At 32.8% G+C, this 21749-nt stretch overlaps 1 protein-coding gene across 3 annotated transcripts in view; it reads left to right on the forward strand.

Moving 5' to 3' along the window:
• Positions 1-21749, forward strand: part of LOC149926405 (tachykinin-like peptides receptor 86C) — a 151652-nt gene that overhangs the window by 6956 nt on the left and 122947 nt on the right. For 2 of the 3 annotated variants that reach the window (XM_090158712.1, XM_090158714.1), the window contains exon 2: positions 7110-7772. In XM_090158712.1, coding sequence (XP_090014838.1) covers positions 7213-7772 — 560 coding nt within the window. In that variant the 5' untranslated portion in view covers positions 7110-7212. Of the gene's footprint in view, positions 1-4754; positions 4828-7109; positions 7773-21749 lie in introns of those variants that run through there. The other variant, XM_090158713.1, reaches the window with a different exon arrangement.

Consider the following 21749-nt stretch of genomic DNA (forward strand, 5'->3'; position numbering starts at 1 on the left):
AATCATGTTTCCTCCAGGAGCACGTGGCGCCATCTAAGTAAACTGATCGTTATATTTCGGAAATAAAAGCTTGCCAAAATGATCGTTTAACCGTAAATTTAGGTATAACTTGGAATTCGTTAAATTAAAACGTAAATTATTAATTGAAATTAATCATCATAAACGTGACAAACGGTAGACATTACCTCAGTGAAAATTGAAGTCGCGAATTGACTGTCAGCAGGAATCCATACCTCTACTTGGAATGATTATCGCGGCAGATTTTCGTCTCGATGTGGCTGACGTTTTTTTTTGATGTCACTATGTTAACTTAACAAACAACAACGTGAGAGGGGAGCGCGCGCAGAGGGGAATTTTTCTCTCGTAGGCGGGGCCAAAGCCGTCAGAGGGATTTTACCATCCGCGATACGGCAGGATAAGCATTCCAAGTAGAAATATGGATTCCTGCTGTCAGCCATGCCGTAACGAAATGTTCCCTCGTTTTCCTACCCGCAACTTCAAAAAACCTTCCTAGGCTGGTAACTTGGTAAGCCGTTGGAATTTATTTTATCGTCTATACACGAAGTCTTACTAGATTGCGTTAACTGTATGACATCTATAAATTTTAATTGGATGGGTCTGAAACATTTAAGCCTCAAATCTGCGTACCACGATAACTTTATTTGTTTTACTAGTGATAATTGTCGTAGTGTTTTTATTTTTAATAGGTCTTTCCATAAAATAAGAGCTACGCTTGCTGAACTTGTTTTTATGTAGCTCATTCGTCACGAAATTCGTAGAAGTTCAGTTCAGTTTAAAAACAGGGTGCCTCGTCAAATAGACCATTCTATAAAATACTATTGTGGTTATTTACTTTTGTGTATAGAGAGGCTGAAGGCTAGGCCAGCCTAGTTCTCTGAATAAATAGTGGATTTTTGATCAAAATCCTACTCATTTAATGTTTATAGTTTTATACAAACCATTATAAATGGTTAATTAACTATATCTCATTGATTTTGTAAATAGTTCAGTTAATGACTTACTATATTTTGAAATATACAATCTTCATGTAGGCTGCCTTAGCTATATTTTTAAAACATACTTTTTGGATGACGCTTTGCTTACAAGCAATGGAATAGATCTAAACATAAGTAGATTTATTGAAACGAAAGAATTATTGAAACGAAAGAATTATTGAAACGAAAGAATTATTGAAACGAAAGGATTATTGAAACGAAAGGATTATTGAAACGAAAGGATTATTGAAACGAAAGGATTATTGAAACGAAAGAATTATTGAAACGAAAGAATTATTGAAACGAAAGAATTATTGAAACGAAAGAATTATTGAAACGAAAGAATTATTGAAACGAAAGAATTATTGAAACGAAAGAATTATTGAAACGAAAGAATTATTGAAACGAAAGAATTATTGAAACGAAAGAATTATTGAAACGAAAGAATTATTGGAACGAAAGAATTATTGGAACGAAAGAATTATTGGAACGAAAGAATTATTGGAACGAAAGAATTAATAAGTTTGCTAGTCCAACTGAAATATCGCTATGAGTTCTTGGTGAAAGTGCTTGGCCTGTCAAGCTAGGAATTTATAGAAAAGTCTATTTACCCTTATGTCCAGGGCTTTTTGTAGTGAAACGTCATCGATACGTCACCAGAAAGCCAATGTTACTTTACAGATAGGCCTATTAGGGATAATTACTAATCTCATTAGTTATCTAAGACTGACGTTTTCGGAGGCGATTGAGGCGTATATGCCGATGACGTTTTTACACGCAATCCCTAAGGGATATGCGTGTACTGGGCCCACATACAGTGTAGCCGATGCCGCCGTATTCCACATAACGCTAAGAAGGGCCAGGGATATCATGCCCTCGGTAGCCCGTTATTAATTTTTGAGATCGGGGGCCAATTTTATGGAGATTTTCGCCTTAAAAGTTAACATTTTTATTTACATTAAGATCGACTTGTTTGAAAATTATATTTTTAGTTAGTACTGATAATTTCTGAATTACGTTTTCGGTTGTATTAAGAAATTTTTATTTTAAGTGAGATTTTTGGCCAATTCGCGGGACTCCTCAACCAGCGTACGCCTTATTGTCATATTTGAATTTCGTACCAATTGTTACAGGCGCCATCTAACCGCAAAAATAAATTGCGTATTGCGTTTCAATTTTTTTAAAACCAGGTAACTCGAAAAATTCGGTTTGTCTAAAAATTAATTAAAATTAAGGGGTCTAGAGGTTTAGTTTAATAATAATAGTAATCAGCTAGGCTAATACCCAAGGCACCACCTTAGGCCTAAGTCATCATGCGACTTTTGAAGCCCTTAATACGAAAAAATGAGCCGAAAATGCCGCGAAATTTAAATTTGCGAACAATATTAGGCTATTTATGGAATTAAAACCTTTTTTTTTAAATTATTTTCAGTAAAATACGGAAAATATTCTGGAAAAAAGGTCTCGGTAATTAGTTTTCTAGATGGCAAACAATAAAAAATAGGCTTAATTTTGAATGTAATTTAATTATTTGCTGGTTTATAGTGCTATTGTAATTCAGGGTTCATAACATTTGTAACATGAAATATTTACATAAAACGTATTTTTATTCCTTTCTTGACCCATATTGTAAATTAGCGCCATCTAGAGTAAATAAAAGTATTAAAATCGAACATCTATATGACTTAGCTCTAGAAGTTTGTTTCCCTGTAAGCATATTGTGAATCGACTTAATGATTAGCAAAAACTACTCGCTTATTAACTTTACCGGAAGTTACGTAACAAAAATGGTCACGCCCTCTTTTGCTGATCGATTTAATATCTTGACTTTTAATCTTGGCCGATTCTTCGACCTAATTTTATATTTTCCCCATTTTTCATAATTAAATTAATTTAATAGCTACTATTAAGTCGACAAGTCAAGCGTTTTATTAGGTTTTTTTCGACTATTGTGTGTGTGTGTGTTACTATTTCTTCGAAAGAAAAGATTAATTTATTTTCGCGTATTTTTAAGAATAAAAAAATTATTATTCCTAGATGTAGGTTATATTTTTTCATAAGGCCAAATTTGCGTTGGCTGTGGGGTGTTTAACTTTATGATTGCAAAATTACATTTAATTTCGCTAAAAGGTATACGCGGTGAAGTGATTGAACGCCTTTCGAGAGTTTTGCATAATCTCATTTCCTTTAAATGGTAATTTTATGATTTTTGTTAGTGCGTAACAAATATTATTAATGCGACGAAATTTATATTTTTGCAAATGTGTATAGTTTATCTCATAGAGAAAAAGTATTTGTCACTAATGCTAATCGTTTGAAACATATACCTTTACAGGTTGTAATTGCAATTGCACCTGTACTCATGGAAAATATGTTTTATTGTTAAATAAATATCGACTGTTTCCTGACAAAACCAAGTAAACGCCAATTTTTTAATTTTACACAGAAAAAAATGTGTTCAGATATTGAACACAATACATGAACACCATCATGCATCACTTTTCTGCTCATGTTCAAAAACGAGAACGTGTTCAATTAGAAATATGGTTAGGTTTTGAACGTGTTCAATTAGAAATATGGTCAGGTTTTGAACGTGTTCAAGTGGAAATATGTTTGGGTTTTGAACGTGTTTATTCTGTTAAAGTGTTCTAAATGTAATGTGTTCAGGTTTTGTACATGAGCTACTGGAAATGTTCAGCTTGTGAACATATTGAAAATCTCCGGACCCTTATACTGTTGTAAAAACCCTTTAAATTGAATGTTTATTAATATTAAAAGACTAGTTACAAAACGAAGCTCTTGGATGGTCTAGTTAACTGTTAAAAACTATTTGTTTTTTTTTAATTATTAAATAAGGGTTTTCTACACTTTGATAAAGTAGTCACTAACACTTGTAAGTGAAACTTTAGGCCTTGGCGGGAAATAGTAATAATTTTAACATTTATTCTGCATTTGTAAATTACTAGTACAATAGTTTCTAAAACTATTTTTAAGATTAAACAAGTCAGTAAATAAACTAAAACTAACCAACCTTTACGACAAAGGTGCGAAAGAAAGGTCCGTAGTGGTCCACTGTGTTCGTTCGTATCGGTCCTATGCTAATTTTTGCCGGGAATTCTGAAACTTTCTAGATAAGAGGCCGTAAATCGCGGTAAAGCCGAATGTAGATTTTATCGCTATAGAACACGAAACCATAGATCATGTTCTTGAATTAACATGATCACAGAACAAGTGTTCAGGTTTTGTGTTTAGGATATCAATTTTCATCAATTTCGAAGGTAATAACGCTAAGAGAATGGCAATGTGTTCACAATAGAACACATTTTAGTCTTCATAACATTTTCAAGCGTTCAAATTCTAATCGTGTTTACGTATAGAACATTTAAATGTGTTTAGATAATTAAGTTTTTTTCGTTTTATTTAATTTATTTCTTATGGTAATGTAAATGGTATTTACTACAGGGTTGCCACGGTACCTGGATAACCGGGAATTCCGGGAAAATCAAGGAATTTGAATATGGGTATAAAAATCAGGGAAAAGTCAGGGAATTTGAATATGGGTATAAAAATCAGGGAAAAGTCAGGGAATTTGAAAAAATTATCTAAAAATCAGGGAAATGTCAGGGAATTTAATTTCGGTTGCAAATAGGAAACTTCAACTAAAATATAGGTTAAAAAATACAAAATCTTGGCCCAAAATAAGTCAGGGAAAATCTCCAGAGATGGTCGGGGAAAACATGGAAAAGTCAGAGAATTTGATTGTGACAAAACTGTGGCAACCCTGTACTAGTATGTGTCATCGAAGATTTTTTGTAGGATTGGAAATTTTACAGTAAGTTTTCAATTATCATTTTTACTTGAATTTACTATTAACACTAAAGCCCAGTTCACACTATACATTTAATTGGACCACTTAATGGTATCCAACTAATTGTAAGCAAGAAAATTGTATAGTGTGAACAGAAAAAGTGGGCGTTATTGTTGCAATTTTACTGTTCACACTATATAATTTTCTTGCTTACGATTAGTGGGATACAATTAAGTGTCCCATTTAATTGCACAGTGTGAACTGGGCTGAAGTTTTAAAAATTAGCAAATGTATCATTTTTATATTCTATAAATGGATAAATCGTAAGAGATATTTTTTATACTTTTAATTGTAGTTCAAATTTTATTTCACTAATGGACACGCCCACATTTTAAAGTGGTTTGTTTCAGTAGTCCTGAAATAAAACCAGGCAATTAGAAAACGTTCAATTTCCGTAATTGACTTTTTTTACATATAATAGTATATTCGGAAGAATAATCGACTTTTTACACAATAAAGTTACTTTATTTAAAAATCTATAACGCATAAGCATTACATTCAATTTAACATATAATAGTAGTAATGACATTAATGTGACCATAAGTAACATAATAGCTCTTAGTATGACATAATTTTTTTTACTACATCCTTTCTTCACAGTGACGCAAAAAAAATTATAAATAGCGGCACTCTGTATCGGCGCCACGAACTAATCCAAACCAACTTCCGGTAACGTGATATTCCGGGAATTTAACGCGCGATTTCAATATGACCATTTTAAAGCTAATGCGTATTTAGCCGCACTGTGGCTACGCAACAGACGAATTTTTTGTAGTACTATATGATTGGCTGAATTTGAACTCTTGACTCTTTTTGGATGACTAACAGAAAACAATCAAATCACAATTTTGTGGGTTAAACTTCCGGGTTACAGAGTTGGTAGTCGTTTTACTGAATTGTCTTTGGTGAAGAAAGTATATCGTAAGAAAAAATTCAGGGGCAAGGCTACAAGTGTCACACTCAGAGGTATTATGTTACTTATGATGTGACCTATTAAGCACTTGAAGATTCATAGAATCGTTTGAAAAATTGGTCCGAAATTTCAACTAGCTCCGCCCCTTCCATCACGTGACTTAGGCATACTTTTACGCTTGCCGGAACACGTGATTTTGTAGCTTCACCCTCAAAATACGAAGTGTAATGTGGCCCTTTAAAGTTAAAGGGTGGATCAACGAATTTCATGTTTTAGCCACAAGGGGCGCTGTTGAGTGAAAACTCGGTAGAAACTTATATTGCTAGCAACTTATGCCTTTCCCGGAGGCGTTGCAACGACTTTATTCGTGTAGATCACGGCGAAGTGGTTAGCGCACTCGCCTCGCAGCGAGAGTAGCCTGGTTCGATCCCAGTCTGTGGCACTCCGCGTTGAGTTTACCCTTTCCCTAAAAACTTGCTGAGATTAACGGTAATAGTAAGTGTAGGGAGCTGTTGACTCTCGTGGCACCTAGGAGCAACAAACTCAAGGAGAACGCAGCTAGCCTTTAAACACGCTAACGCAGTGCTGTGTACAAATTTCATTGGACGAGCCTTTACGCTGAACGTTTTACGGAAAGGGGGAAGACAATTTCCGAATTTTCCCCTTCCGACGGCAGCAGGCGCTAAAGCATCTAGCCAATGAAAAATGTACGCAAGAAAATGCACGACTTTTGACGGGTTGCGTTCTCCTTGTGTTTGGTGCTGTGTTTGTTGCTCCTAGGTGGAACCACCCCCTACGCATTCCAACCCGGCCACGGGTAATTGGATTCTCAAGCCGCTATTAGACTTAAGCCTAGGATAGTTCCTGGGGTATTAGCGTAGTTTATTATTATTGAGTAAAACTGCACATAGTAATATACTGGAGTGTGGATTTGGCTCAGGGAAAAATGGGGATTTAAAATGAAACTACCAATACTACTCTCAATTTTTAACATTTATACCCTCTCTAAGCGAGTATGAACTGTTTATATTTCATCAACGAATTTAACATTTTCGACACTGTTTGAAAGAAGATAGTGGTGATTGGAGATAATTACGTGAGAAACAAGTCGTAAGGCGATTTAGCAGACGGGTTTTAGTCATTTATTATCAGTAAACCTTAGATTTTGAAGAGATAGTCCACGCTCAATTTGTGCTCAGTCACTTAATAAAAATAAGAATAATCAGCTAGGCTAATACCCAAGGCACCACTTTAGGCCTAAGTCATCAAACGACTTTTAAAGCCATTAATCGAACAGCGCAGTCTATAACCAATTTATTTTTTTTTGTTCCAGGTTGATAATTACCTTCCATTACTCGAGGATGACGTGCCGAACATTAGCAACGAACGAGTGACCTTGAAACCGGAGACACAGCGTAGCAAAGCGAATCAAAAGCATGGCGCGTTACGTGGATTTGATGTTGACGTACTTGAATCCGCCGAATGACACGAACTACGGTCAGTACCACAATCTGACGACGTGCGTGATGAACCTGAGCGGGATGACGGTGGATCGGAACAGCAGCGTCGGTGTCGTGAGCTTGCTGGACTTGGTGGACCAGACGGATATTTATAACGGTAGTTCCGCGTTGCATCAGTGCCTCAAGTCGATTTTGCCGGGACACTTTTACAGTAGTCGGTACTTGTTGCCGGTGTGGCAAAGGGTGTCGTGGAGTGTCATCTTCGCGATGATGTTGGCGGTGGCGGCCATCGGGAACTCCATCGTCATTTGGATCGTGCTGGCCCATCGCCGTATGAGGAGCGTCACCAATTACTTCCTGTTGAACTTGGCCTTGGCCGACTTGTCCATGTCGGTGTTGAACGCCGTCTTCAATTTCGTTTATCTCCTGGACAGTAATTGGACATTCGGGTCCGTCTACTGTACCGTCAACAGTTTTCTTTCCAATTTAGCCATATCTTCTTCAGTCTTCTCGATTTCCGCCATGAGCGTCGACAGGTAAGCTTATTTGGACGTTTTTATTAGGTGAATACTTTTGTCCTCATAGGCCAAAACTATTCGCTCGCTTTGGGACGAAAAGAGTACACCTTTTACCCTAAACTACCAACTTCTTCCATACAATAACAGCCAAACTGTATTTTGAAGTTGGTCGCTATTTCCTAACAAAAATTACTCCAAAACTAGCGAATAGTTTTCGCCTCATGTAAAAAGTTGGTAGTGGATAGCTCCGGACAGATTAGGAAAGGTGAATAGTTTCAACTTATTTACATTCAGAGATGTGCGCTAGCCGACACCATGTTGTGTGGCTCTCAAAAAAAAAAAAAAAACATTCAGAGAGGGTTTCATTTAATAATAAAGTTAGGTTTTTAACTTTGCTTTGATGACACGCGCCGCTTGAGGTATATTAATGTCATTTCCATTAGTATCAGCATAAGTAACATAATAACAATAAGTATGACGATTAACGAAATTTATAACCAAAATGATTTTCAAAGCTATTGCGTACGCAAGATGTTTTCTAGTGTCTAAAATATGCGAGACTTCCGCTAAGCCGAAATATCTGGTTTCCGATAGATAGGCGGAATATTAGGCTAAAATGATAAAAATTTAAAAAAAATTTCTCGGCGCCACGAGCACATGTTTTTATCACGCGTGATTCGCACGCGGGCTTCAAAACCAAGCCAAAGCCCCTCGCGACTCCAGAACGTGCTCTCCGATATTAGGCTTAATATAAATTTTTATCAAAAAGTAGTCATCCAAAACGGTAAGTCGCGAGTCCAAGTCACAGCTTGAAGAGAGTATCAGTGCCGAAAAAAGGTTCGGTTAGAAAATTAGCATTAAAGCAATAGGAAGTGTCATACTTATTGTTATTATGTTACTTATGGTATCAGCTATATTCTTAAAACGAATGCATTCAAACTATTTGTAATATCGTTTGCTATGAGTGAATTTTCATTAGTGAAAGTAGTTGCAATTTCAGAAGTTGAATGGCCCATCACGTTTGCTACGCCTAAGCCAAATGTAAACACCAAATAATAGACCTTTTGAGTTGGTAATGTAGCCGATACATTCCTCAAGGATTTTATCCCATGTCCAAAATTTAATCCATCTGTAATCAGACCACATCCAGTTTGAATCCAATTTAAATAAAATAATTTTGATCAAATCGAAATGAAGTTGAATCTAGTACGGGAGCACCCTCTGTTTTTAATAGTAGCTTTTTTCGATTTTATTCACTACCCCAAAAAAAATTGTTTAAAACAACGATACATTTTTATAAGTAGTATTTTAAGGCGGGGTAGCGATAGATTTATTAGCCCCGTACGTCGTCATAGCTGTAAAATACCTTATACAGGGTGTTTCAAAAGGTTATGCAAAATTTGAAGGAGTCGTATAGGGGGTGAGTTGAGAAGTATGCCTGTTTTTCCCATTTTCCTATGATGAATTAAAAGAGCGCCAGATAGTGGGGTGGCGGAGTGGTTAGCACTTTCGCCTCGCAGCAAGAGGAGCCGGGTTCGATCCCAGCTTGTGGCACTGGGTAAAAACTCGGAACAACTCCTTCCGCGTTGAGTTTGCAAGTTTTCTCCCCACTGGTTTAAGGGGTTTTCCCCGAGTTCTTCGGTTTCCCCTTACATGAAAACTTGTCGAGGTTAACGGTAATAATTAGTGTAGGGAGCTGTTTCTCGATTTCGTGGCATGCAAGGCTTGCCACCACCCTCCTACGCATTGTAACCCGGCCACCTGAAATTATGGCTTCAAAAGTCACTTGATGACTTAGGCCTAAGGTGGTGCCTTGGGTATTAGCCTAGCTGATTATTATTATATTATTATAACTTCAAAGTGTGGCCTACTAGCCTCTGGAAGTAGGCTGAAACAAGTCCGTGAGACGGGGATGTGCCGGTTCGGGTACCTTTCCTGGTAGAGACGTTGAGCAGCCAAAGCATTGCCATCCGCTAGTCCATCCACGAAATGAATATCCGCAAGTTCTTCCGAAGCAAACTCCATTGTTTCAGTTTAAAAGTGATGAGAAATCGCGGTCCACCACGACTTTAAATTCTGTTTAAGTTTACCTTTTTACGCTGGCTACCTCGATTTGTTTACCTATCACATGAACCTAAACCTTAATGTTCGCCTTTCCCTGCTACTTGGTTTTGCGCTTGTTGCAGCCTATTTCCAGGGGACACACTTTGAAGCTCTCTGGAGCCCTTTTAACTCATCGTAGGAAAATGAAAAAAAAAAACAGGCATACTACTAAACTCACCCCCTGAAACTCCTTAAAATATTTGCATAACCTCTTGAAACACCCTGTATACGCGTAATAGGAGCTATCAGGAAAACAGTGAAAAGGATATTGTTCAATTTGAACAATTTAATCAAAGCCAGAAATTAAAAATAAAATACTTCTGCTCTTGGGTAGACACGTTTTTTAAGTAATTTGAGTATTGGATAAGAACGAAGGATAAGATAAATAAAATCCGTAAATTTAATAATCTGAATTAATGAGAAATCATAGGAACATTTAGTTCAATAAGTATATCCACCTGTAGGAAAAGTATCGAACTCCCTGTAGGAGTAGTAGTTTTTATTTGTTGATTTTTGAAAATGTAGATCCTACTGTTGTTTGCTAGTCTTGAGGTATTATCTAAATCAAGACCTTTTTATATAGCTCTCCTTTAGAATTAATTATCACGTAAATGCTCTGGAAAAAGGTTGTTTGCATGTCTTGACGTATTATCTGATCGGGACCATTTGATAAAACTCCTAACGCACTATATTTTACTTATTTTATTTCGTCTAATAAAAGTCGCAAGAAGACTTGGCCCTCTAACTTCTTAATTTTAAAACTAATGAAATAAACAATTTTTTTTTAATTTGATTTGAATTTGTCACAACTCGTTAAAAGGATGTAAAATAGAAAATGAGTAGTTAAATTAGATACTCCGTCTCACCTGAAATATACTATAAGCTTCTGATAGGTCTATAATTTTAAAATTTTATAGCGTCAGGAATATGTTACACAATGTGACTATCGAAATGCACCAACATGTGGCGAATAGAAAGCTATATTGCTTCACAACGTTACGAAAGACTTCATAAATTTTATTCTAACAAAAATCAGAGTCCCTAGAATTCAATAAAGCATATATCGGCTTTAAACGAGAGCCAATTTCATAGCAGACCTTTGAATCAAACTCTTTATTATTAAGTCCTTTACCTTACTTGTCAAAATAACAATGCGTCAATCGAGCAATTTGTTTCTTTAATTTACCTCATTACCAAAATAAAAAAACTTCCAACTAACAGTTTGTTTAAAACTTTTTAAACATAGTGTTTTGTTTAAATGGTTGGTTTAAAACGTTTTAAACATTGTGTTTTGTTTAAAAGGTTGGTTTAAAACACGTTTAAAACATTTTGTTTAAAATTTGCCGACCCTGACCCTAAGTAAGCTCTTCGTAAATGGTTAAAGGGTTTTCCCCTAGTTCTTCGACTTCCCCTATCCATAAAAACATGTTGAGGTTAACGGTAATACTAACATGTAAGTGCGGGGAATTGTTAACTCGCGTGGTAGGAAGAGCTCGCCTCAGAATTATTTGAAAAACTGAGCCCGAATTTCAGGTAACTCTTCTCCTTTTACATCGAGAGCAAATCCCGATCAATCATACTTTGGCATTTTCACCGCCCCTTTTTGCGGGGAATTGTTGAACGATTATTTTTGTCTTTTAAAAATCGCTAGCTTATTTGGGCCTCTGTTGGTGCCTTTCGCTGATTATAATGCATTCCACTATAAATAAATACATTCTTGGTTTGGGGAAAACGCCAAGTGACACCAAGGACAGTAGATACAGGGACGAGAAAGCAGGAAAAACAATTTCGATTTTAAACGTCTTCATATTCACGGGGAGTTAGATGTAAACAAACCGCGGCCATTGTTAAGACGTGGTTCACCATCGACAGTATTATTGTAGTTATTTTTTACCATTTTGATGTTAAATTAAAAATAAAACTAAGAGCTTAAATAAAAAATGCCCATTTGTTTTGAACACTTTAGCCTCGTCAAGAACCGCTAAAATTAGGTGACCGCCATTTTTTTCTTTACAACTAACTCTCCTCGCGTTTAGGTAGTTTTTTTTTAGGTGATATATTCCAACAGAGGCCGCCAATACACTTTCTCGTCCCTGTATCTACTGCACTTGGTGACACCAAACCAATTTTATAGATTCTAGTAACCTGAAATTTAAAAAAATTAGGTAACTCGAAAATATTTTTGGTCCGAGTTTCCAGTCTTTTATTTTGCATTCGAAGACCTAAATTCAAATCAAATCAAATTTATTTATACATTTTAAACATTGTGTACAATAGAGATGTTGGCCAAGTCTAAAAAGACTTAGGCCTAGCAACTGACAGTGAACAATATTATTGCGTATAACAAAAAAAAATAGTAAAAATGAAAAACAAGAGTACATTTTAATCATCGAGTAAGTAACTTTAAAATTCAAGTAACTCGTGAGTTTCTAAGGTTTTAAATTTATTAATGGTTTACCCCTTTTCATGATGAATTTTTCTACCTTTTCTCGTGTTTTACCACTATTTACATTCCAGTCCATAGAAGGTTCTTACTAACTTAGGTAAAACTATTTTTCTAATATTGGTATCGGCCAATATCGGCTTAAGTGAAGCCGATACCGTTATTAGAAAAAATTTCAGAAAAACATTTAAAGATAAGAAAATTATCGCCAGACTTCAGAAGCTAGATCACACATTTTTTTAGACAGGGGATTAAGAGTGTAAACAATAAAAAACAACGATACTGGATTTGTGATAGAAAATATATATCACGTAAAATGAAAATAAACATATTCGGATATGCTCTTACAAACGTTTTTTAATGAAAAATTAGAATAAAATGGTACGACAGTGCACTGAACCGTTTTTTACAATGATTTTATCATATACACTACTGTTATGATAGATAACTTTGTTAATATCGGCCGATATATTGTCCGATATTAGCGCCGATATATCGCCCATCCATATCGGTGCATCCCTAGGTAAAACACACCATTCCCGGTATGGCATACCGATAAATACATTCTTGAACTGGGTAAAACACTCAAACGTTTCGGATAAAATGCACCTTACCGATAAATATGTTCTTAGGCTTTTTTTTCATATTGCTTCATAATATTCCATTTTTAAAGTTCCGAATGCTTCTCGGTGTAGTTTCAAAGAGTGGTTTTCTCTAATTAAGAATAACTGGTTTCCCCTGTCTCGAACGCTCTGGGCCAAATATTCCGAACCCTAAACCGATCTTTTTATTACGACTACCTTTGGCTTACTGATTTAAAGCGACTGGCCAACCGTTTATTATTTTTTTTCTTACATTTTCGAATTTTTCCAACTCTAGCCTGAGGGCAGCATTTCGGGAAACCCGCCTACTGAGGCTGCTCCTGCGATTCGCTGTTGCGCGAGCAGAACTCCCAAAATATTCCAGCCATCATGTCTAGATCGATTCCGTCTTGTTATTTTTCACTTTTCATGAGGAATTTGGTTTGGATTCGTATCAAGGCCGTAGAATGTTTTACGTTTTTTTACCCACCCTTTTTTATTTTTGAAAATATTGCGAAACTGTTTACAAATGACCTCTCAAAAACCAAAGACAAAAAAATCTTAGCTAATAAGTTGCTAAAAGGCTAAATATAGTTCGGCGCTTAGGTCGCCATCTAAGTTCGTAAAATTTATTTAATTCTTAGTTTTAATTTATTGTTAATTTAATGCTTAGTTTTAATTTAATGTTAAATTAATGCTTAGTTTTAATTTATTGTTAAATTAAGGCTCCATTTTAATTTAATGTTAAATTAATGCTTAGTTTTAATTTATTGTTAAATTAAGGCTCCATTTTAATTTAATGTTAAATTAATGTTTCGTTTTAATTTAATGTTAAATTAATGTTTCGTTTTAATTTAATGTTAAATTAATGTTTCGTTTTAATTTAATGTTAAATTAATGCTTCGTTTTAATTTAATGTTAAATTAATGCTTCGTTTTAATTTAATGTTAAATTAATGCTTCGTTTTAATTTAATGTTAAATTAATGCTTCGTTTTAATTTAATGTTAAATTAATGCTTCGTTTTAATTTAATGTTAAATTAATGCTTCGTTTTAATTTAATGTTAAATTAATGCTTCGTTTTAATTTAATGTTAAATTAATGCTTCGTTTTAATTTAATGTTAAATTAATGCTTCGTTTTAATTTAATGTTAAATTAATGCTTCGTTTTAATTTAATGTTAAATTAATGCTTCGTTTTAATTTAATGTTAAATAAATGCTTCGTTTTAATTTAATGTTAAATTAGTACTTCATTTTAATTGTAAATTAATACTTCATTTTAATTGTAAATTAATACTTCATTTTAATTGTAAATTAATACTTCATTTTAATTGTAAATTAATACTTCATTTTAATTGTAAATTAATACTTCATTTTAATTGTAAATTAATACTTCATTTTAATTGTAAATTAATACTTCATTTTAATTGTAAATTAATACTTCATTTTAATTGTAAATTAATACTTCATTTTAATTGTAAATTAATACTTCATTTTAATTGTAAATTAATACTTCATTTTAATTTAATTGTTAATTAATACTTCATTTTAATTTAATTGTTAATTAATACTTCATTTTAATTTAATTGTAAATTAATACTTCATTTTAATTTAATTGTTAATTAATACTTCATTTTAATTTAATTGTTAATTAATACTTCATTTTAATTTAATTGTTAATTAATACTTCATTTTAATTTAATTGTTAATTAATACTTCATTTTAATTTAATTGTAAATTAATACTACATTTTAATTTATTACGAAATTTTTTCTTAATTTTAATTTATTATGAAAATTTTTCTTAATTTTAATTTATTATGAAATTTTTCTTAATTTTAATTTATTACGAAATTTTTTCTTAATTTTAATTTATTATGAAAATTTTTCTTAATTTTAATTTATTATGAAATTTTTCTTAATTTTAATTTATTATGGAATTTTTTCTTAATTTTAATGTATTATGAAATTTTTCTTAATTTTAATTTATTAATAAATTAATGCTTCGTTTTAATTTAATTGTTAATTAATACTTCATTTTAATTTAATTGTAAATTAATACTACATTATAATTTATTACGAAATTTTTTCTTAATTTTAATTTATTATGAAAATTTTTCTTAATTTTAATTTATTATGAAAATTTTTCTTAATTTTAATTTATTATGAAATTTTTCTTAATTTTAATTTATTATGGAATTTTTTCTTAATTTTAATTTATTATGGAATTTTTCTTAATTTTAATTTATTAATAAATTAATGCTTCGTTTTAATTTAATTGTAAATTAATACTTCATTTTAATTTAATTGTTAATTAATACTTCATTTTAATTTAATTGTAAATTAATACTACATTTTAATTTATTACGAAATTTTTTCTTAATTTTAATTTATTATGAAAATTTTTCTTAATTTTAATTTATTATGAAATTTTTCTTAATTTTAATTTATTATGGAATTTTTTCTTAATTTTAATTTATTATGAAATTTTTCTTAATTTTAATTTATTAATAAATTAATGCTTCGTTTTAATTTAATTGTAAATTAATACTTCATTTTAATTTTTTCCGAATTGGTTTTAATATTAATTTTTTTCCGAATTTTCGTTTTAATTTAATGTTATTTTTTCTTAATTTTAATTATAATTTAATGTTAATTTTTTTTTAATTTTAATTTAATGACTAATGTGGAAGTGATAAGCACTTCGAAACTATTAGGACGAATTATTGTAAATAATATTGTTTTTAATTAATATGCAAATTTAACGATTTTTTTAATTTCTTTTGATTTTAAATTAATGTTAATTTTTTTTAATTTTTATTTAACGTTACATTTATTCGTAATTTTAATTTCATATTAAATTAATTCTAAATTACACTTTAAAGTTTAACTTAAAGCCTCCGCTAAATAGAGTGCTCCATATTCGTAGAATAGACAGCGACGAATCGAAGCGAAAAGCCCTCTTATACTCTCCCTATATAATCTGGAAATCAGTTTCCAGATATCCCTTTATCAAATTATAGATCCAGGGCCATCTATGAGGCACCGCTCTAAAGAAGAGTCGAAACTGTCGAGAACATGTTTCCACCCAACGAATGTTTAGTAATGGTGTCTGCCACTAGATGGGGTGAGAACTCCGTCAGCTTTACGCTTGAGTAGCTAGGATGCATTGAATTATCGCTTCCAAAAAAAAATTGCAATATAAAAACAATTTATAAGTATATAAGTGTCACTTGAAACGCCCATTTTAGATAATTTTTATAAAAATAATTAAGAGTCTAAATTGGAAAGAAGCAATGAACAGATTTTAAAATTATTACCAATTTAACGAAATGGAAAAAACCTCATTCATAAAAATATTAATTTAATGTTAAATTAATGCTTCGTTTTAATTTATTGTTAAATTAATGCTTCGTTTTAATTTATTGTTAAATTAATGCTTCGTTTTAATTTATTGTTAAATTAATGCTTCGTTTTAATTTATTGTTAAATTAATGCTTCGTTTTAATTTATTGTTAAATTAATGCTTCGTTTTAATTTATTGTTAAATTAATGCTTCGTTTTAATTTATTGTTAAATTAATGCTTCGTTTTAATTTATTGTTAAATTAATGCTTCGTTTTAATTTATTGTTAAATTAATGCTTCGTTTTAATTTATTGTTAAATTAATGCTTCGTTTTAATTTATTGTTAAATTAATGCTTCGTTTTAATTTATTGTTAAATTAATGCTTCGTTTTAATTTATTGTTAAATTAATGCTTCGTTTTAATTTATTGTTAAATTAATGCTTCGTTTTAATTTATTGTTAAATTAATGCTTCGTTTTAATTTATTGTTAAATTAATGCTTCGTTTTAATTTATTGTTAAATTAATGCTTCGTTTTAATTTATTGTTAAATTAATGCTTCGTTTTAATTTATTGTTAAATTAATGCTTCGTTTTAATTTATTGTTAAATTAATGCTTCGTTTTAATTTATTGTTAAATTAATGCTTCGTTTTAATTTAATGTCAATTTCATGCTTCGATTTAATTTATTATAATTTTTTATTTTTTTTAAATTAATGTTAAATTTTTCTTAATTTTAATTTCATAATAAATTGTTTCTAAAATACATATGATACCTTTCACTTAAAAATCTAAATTTTCCGATGAACAAAACGGTCGAAAAATTGATCAAAAAATGTCATATTAAGCGTTTGTTTGAAAGTTTGGCTTTCTTCTAAGCGACAACAGCGCCCTCTTCTGATACTTTGTCTAACAACGACTAGCGTCATTCGAATTCCGTCTGTAACCATGACGACTAGTCTGTCTCGTGAATTAGCTCGTGCCAGAGCGTCAGTATTAGCCCTTTGTAAGTTAACTTTTGCGTCTTCCGCTGAGTGGCGCTACGGGTAAGGTGCGTAAATTATTCGTATTGGAATAAAATGGCGCTGTTTTTGTAGAGATTCAGATTGACACTGGTACTTTTAAAAACATAAATCGGTATTTAAGATGTTTTTAAATTAATTATAAAACAGTAAAAGATATCTGCTTGTATTGCTAATCGAAGCTGAAAACCAAAACCACCTAACTTCAATTACGTGCTTTTTACTTTAAAACGTTGATTAAAGCTAGGAGCAACAAACACAGCACCCCACACAAGGAGAACGCAGCCCTTCAAAAGTCGTGGATTCTCTTGTGTACAATTTTCATTGGTTAGACGCTTTAGCGCCTGCTGCCGTCGGAAGGGGGAAAATTCGGAAATGGTCTCCCCCCCCCTCCCGCCCGTAAAACGTTCAGCGTAAAGGTTCATCCAATGAAATTTGTACACAACACTGCGTTAGCATGTTTAAAGGCTAGTTGCCTTCTCCTTGTGTTTGTTGCTCCTAGATTAAAGTATGTGATAAATTATGAAAACATTGGTGAAAAACAGTATTTTATCACAAATATTCGCGAAGATATCAACTTTTTATCTAGTAACCCCTACTCTTTCAAATATTTAAATCGATTTTAAATAGCATTATTACCACGGGTATGATGACGGGTACAAGTGGTTTAAAAGAATATATATAATATAAATTTTGGAAATCGGAGCCAAAAATTATTAATTTTTCCATTTTAGTGGTTTTTAGCGATTTTTGCTTTAAAATCTACATATTTTTTTAAATTAAGAGCGACTTGGTTGAAAATTATATTTTTAGTTGGTACTGATACGGTCTTAACTATGTTTTCGTTTTATTTTGAAGTGAGATTTCTGGCCAATTCGCGGGACCTCATAACCCGCGTACGCACTATTGTCATATTGGAATTTCGTACCAATTGACTGATTTCAAAATTACGTTCTTGCGCGTGACCGTATCTTGAGGTATGACAGGCGTATTTACCTACTTTTATACCCGAACATGGCGACGTATTTTCATGTGCAAAATGAATTTTAAGATCCACCAATTGTTACAGGCGCCATCTAACTTCAAAAAACATGACTAACTTATTTCCAAAACCAGGTAATTCGGAAAATTCGTTTTATCTAAAAATTAATTTAAATTAACGCGTTCGTGTTTCGCTACCTTATTTCCAAAACCAGGTAACTCGAAAGATTCGATTTGTCTAAAAATTAATTTAAACTAACGCATTACAATAACAAGGAATTCCATATATAACTCGCTACGTTTTTAACTAAAAAAATGAAACTCCATACATGACGGATACTACGTGGTTTAAAATATATTTAACTTTCATTATTTAAAACGATATTTTTGAAAATGCCCCCCAAAACATTACGTGGTTTTTGCTTTCATACGACATCATTACAGTGGTTTCAAAGCGTGAGGTGGATTGGAACAACGTTGAAAATCGTCTCCCGAAGTAGAAATAATTACACGATCGGTACTATTTATATAAGAGAACGGGCATAGAGCTTAGGCTTAGGTTACACTTCAAAGTATCGATAAAGAACGTAAATGAGCGTGAGAGGCTTATATAAATCCCTTCTCTCGTACAAGATCATACATAAAACATAAGCCCGAGAAAGCAAATCACGTGGCTTTACACGGTGGGCCCTAATAACGGAGCTCTTCGTAAATCAGAGACATTCCCAGTTGACAGAGCAAATAGTGTTTGCTCCCCTAGATCACTTCTTCGGAAAAAGTTGGCTATCTCGCGATGTCGAGGGAGTCATTGGAGGCTGAGCTAAAACTGGCCGGCAATTTATTTATTACGATTCAACGCCTTTGGGATGCTGTACAAAATATTATTACGCTCTGCTGATTTATGTAAGTACGACTAAGGTGCATGGACCAAGAATCTAAAGCCACGGTCACACCAAAGCTTAAAACCTAGTTTAGGTCGGTTTGAATGCCAGGTTTGACCGCCGACGATAATTCTTGGTTCACACGTGCGAAATCGCTTCACCCCGGTTCGCTTATAGCTAAGGCTTAACGTCATTTCAAATTATGACCAGAATTTTGAAAATACTAAAATGTATCCCAAAACAAATAGTTAAGTATGTAATATTATTTGACATTATTTAGAATTTTAATTCCATTATTTTGGAAAATACGAGCAATTTTACTTCCCCGTCTTGTCGTTTTGAAAGCGATTCTAAGCGAACCGACTCGGACGAGTTGCTTCCCGAACCAACACGAAGTGATTTCTCACGCTGGTTTTGAAAACTAGTTATGTAATATGAAACGATTTTAGGGGTAAGTGCGAACCTGGCTTAAAGGGACTCACTGTTCAGGCTTTAAAAAGCACGCATTAATACTGGAAATACGAAAATGTGGACAATAGAGATAATTTTAATTTTATTATTACGCAGGAATTAATATAATTCGAAGTTTCATTTAAATCAAGGAATACTTCTGCGTATTGTTCCATACCAGAGTGACTGAGAAAAATCATATCACCTCGGGTAGGTGATATGATTTTTCTCAGTCACTCTGGTATGGAACAATACGCAGAAGTATTCCTTGATTTAAATGAAACTTCGAATTCAATGTGGACAAACTTGGCGTCACTGAAGTCGATTTCCGACGTAATTTCGTTGAGAAGCTGGAACGTTCACTTTCAATTTTGACAAAATGGCGCCGTTGTTGTCGGTTAAATGATTAGGCTTAGTAGGTTTTAGACCTTTTATTTTGGAAATTGGTACTTTAAAAGTTTAATTAATGGTAATTAACCATTGTGTTAAGTAAAAATAACCAGTAAGCCGCGTATGGCTGAGGTTTTTTTTAATCAAATTAACTGAAATCCATTTCATTTCTAAACTTAACAAATTTAATGAACTAAGCCTAACCTAACTTATCGCACGTACTGTGGCCTAAGCACCTCGTAGTAATAGTTGAACATAATTCTTGAGGCGCTTCAAGGCGGCTAGTGTACCTCAGCAGGGTTGTAGAGAGATGGTTCGATCACTTAGAAATTCTACCATAGGAGAGTTTGGCTAAAGAAAAAGTGGTAAATAGATGGCGCGCCCGACACTGTGTAGCCCCTTCAGATACTTATGGGCGTTCCCCCAAATCATAGAAGTACTGAGGTGCAGCCTAATTTATTGGAGATAGCGGGAAATTTAAATTTTACAAGCTAACTGCGATCGCTTCAATTTCTGTTTCGTTTCTACACGTGCGAATTTTAAAGACACTTCCTTTTTTAATATTTATAATTAATTCGCGAACATTAAATTTTAGTTTCTCAAAAATTTATTTGAACTGAAATACCAAATTTGTACTAGAATTGATAAAGGAATATAACTGACCGTAGTTTTGCCTTCTAGCTATTAATTAGTTTAGGTTTGCTTAGATTGTTTGCAATTTTCAAAAAATAAATTGTTAATGAGCTTATAACAAAGTGACAATTAATTAATTTAGAGATGATAAAGAACCGAGATCGATGGACACGAAAACTTGGTAGTGTTCCCTTTCCTTAGGTACTCCAGTGTAATGAGGTAAAGCCCACAAAATATCTGTAGAGGCTACTTGGCGTCACAGCGCCATCCGTGGTAGAAAAATATTTCGTCAAATAAACTTTCGGCTAACCGTACCAAAATATCGTGAACAGTGAGTCCCCTTAGATTCTTGTTCCATGGTAAGTGCGATTAATGGAGGTAATAGCCTAAGGTGTTGATAAAGTGTGCTTTCTGCCTTTAAAAGCAGTGCAAACTAACCCAGGGATTTGGTATTACTAGTTCGATACGTACAATACATTTTTTGGTTTAAAAATTATAAAAAATAATTCAAAATGAAACATGTATCTTTGCAGGCTCGCGGCACTTGCCAATGCCGTTCAAGAATTAAAATTTAGCGCTTATTCTAACATTGAAAAATGCCTAATACCCTTTTTAAATGATCAGTTCAGTTTATTTAAAGTCAAAGGCTTATTTACCCGCTTTTATACCCTAACATGGCCGCGTATTTTCACGGGCAAAATGAATTTTGAGATCACCCAATTGCTTATATCTAGCCCTCATTTTTTCATAAGGCGACGTAGCAGACGACAAAAAGTGAAGCTTAAGCTTAAGTTTTAGTTTCGTTTTGAAATAAAAAATGCAGAGTATTATATTCTGCATTTTTTATTGGAAATAAATAGTATTTCAAATTTTCCATATTTCTAATTCATTTCTCAATATTATTTTATTAAAAAAAGTGGTTTTAACCATTCATTTTGTTTCGGTGGTTTAAACCTAATGAGTTAGAATAAATAGAGATAAAAATCCGCCTTCCAGGACCTACCGTTTCGCGGGACAGTATTTGTTGAGTTGGAGAATTAGGCCTAGTAAATGATCTTAATCAAATCGTGTTGGCGCCATCCATCGTGTTATTGGAAAACTAAACCTTAATATGTTTGGCAAAAGTGACTGCTTATAGAAACAGATGGCGCCAGCACGATTGGATAA

Source organism: Leiobunum rupestre, chromosome 9 (genome assembly GCF_980474605.1).
Source record: "Leiobunum rupestre chromosome 9, qqLeiRupe1.1.hap1, whole genome shotgun sequence".
Taxonomy (NCBI): Eukaryota; Metazoa; Arthropoda; class Arachnida; order Opiliones; family Sclerosomatidae; genus Leiobunum; species Leiobunum rupestre.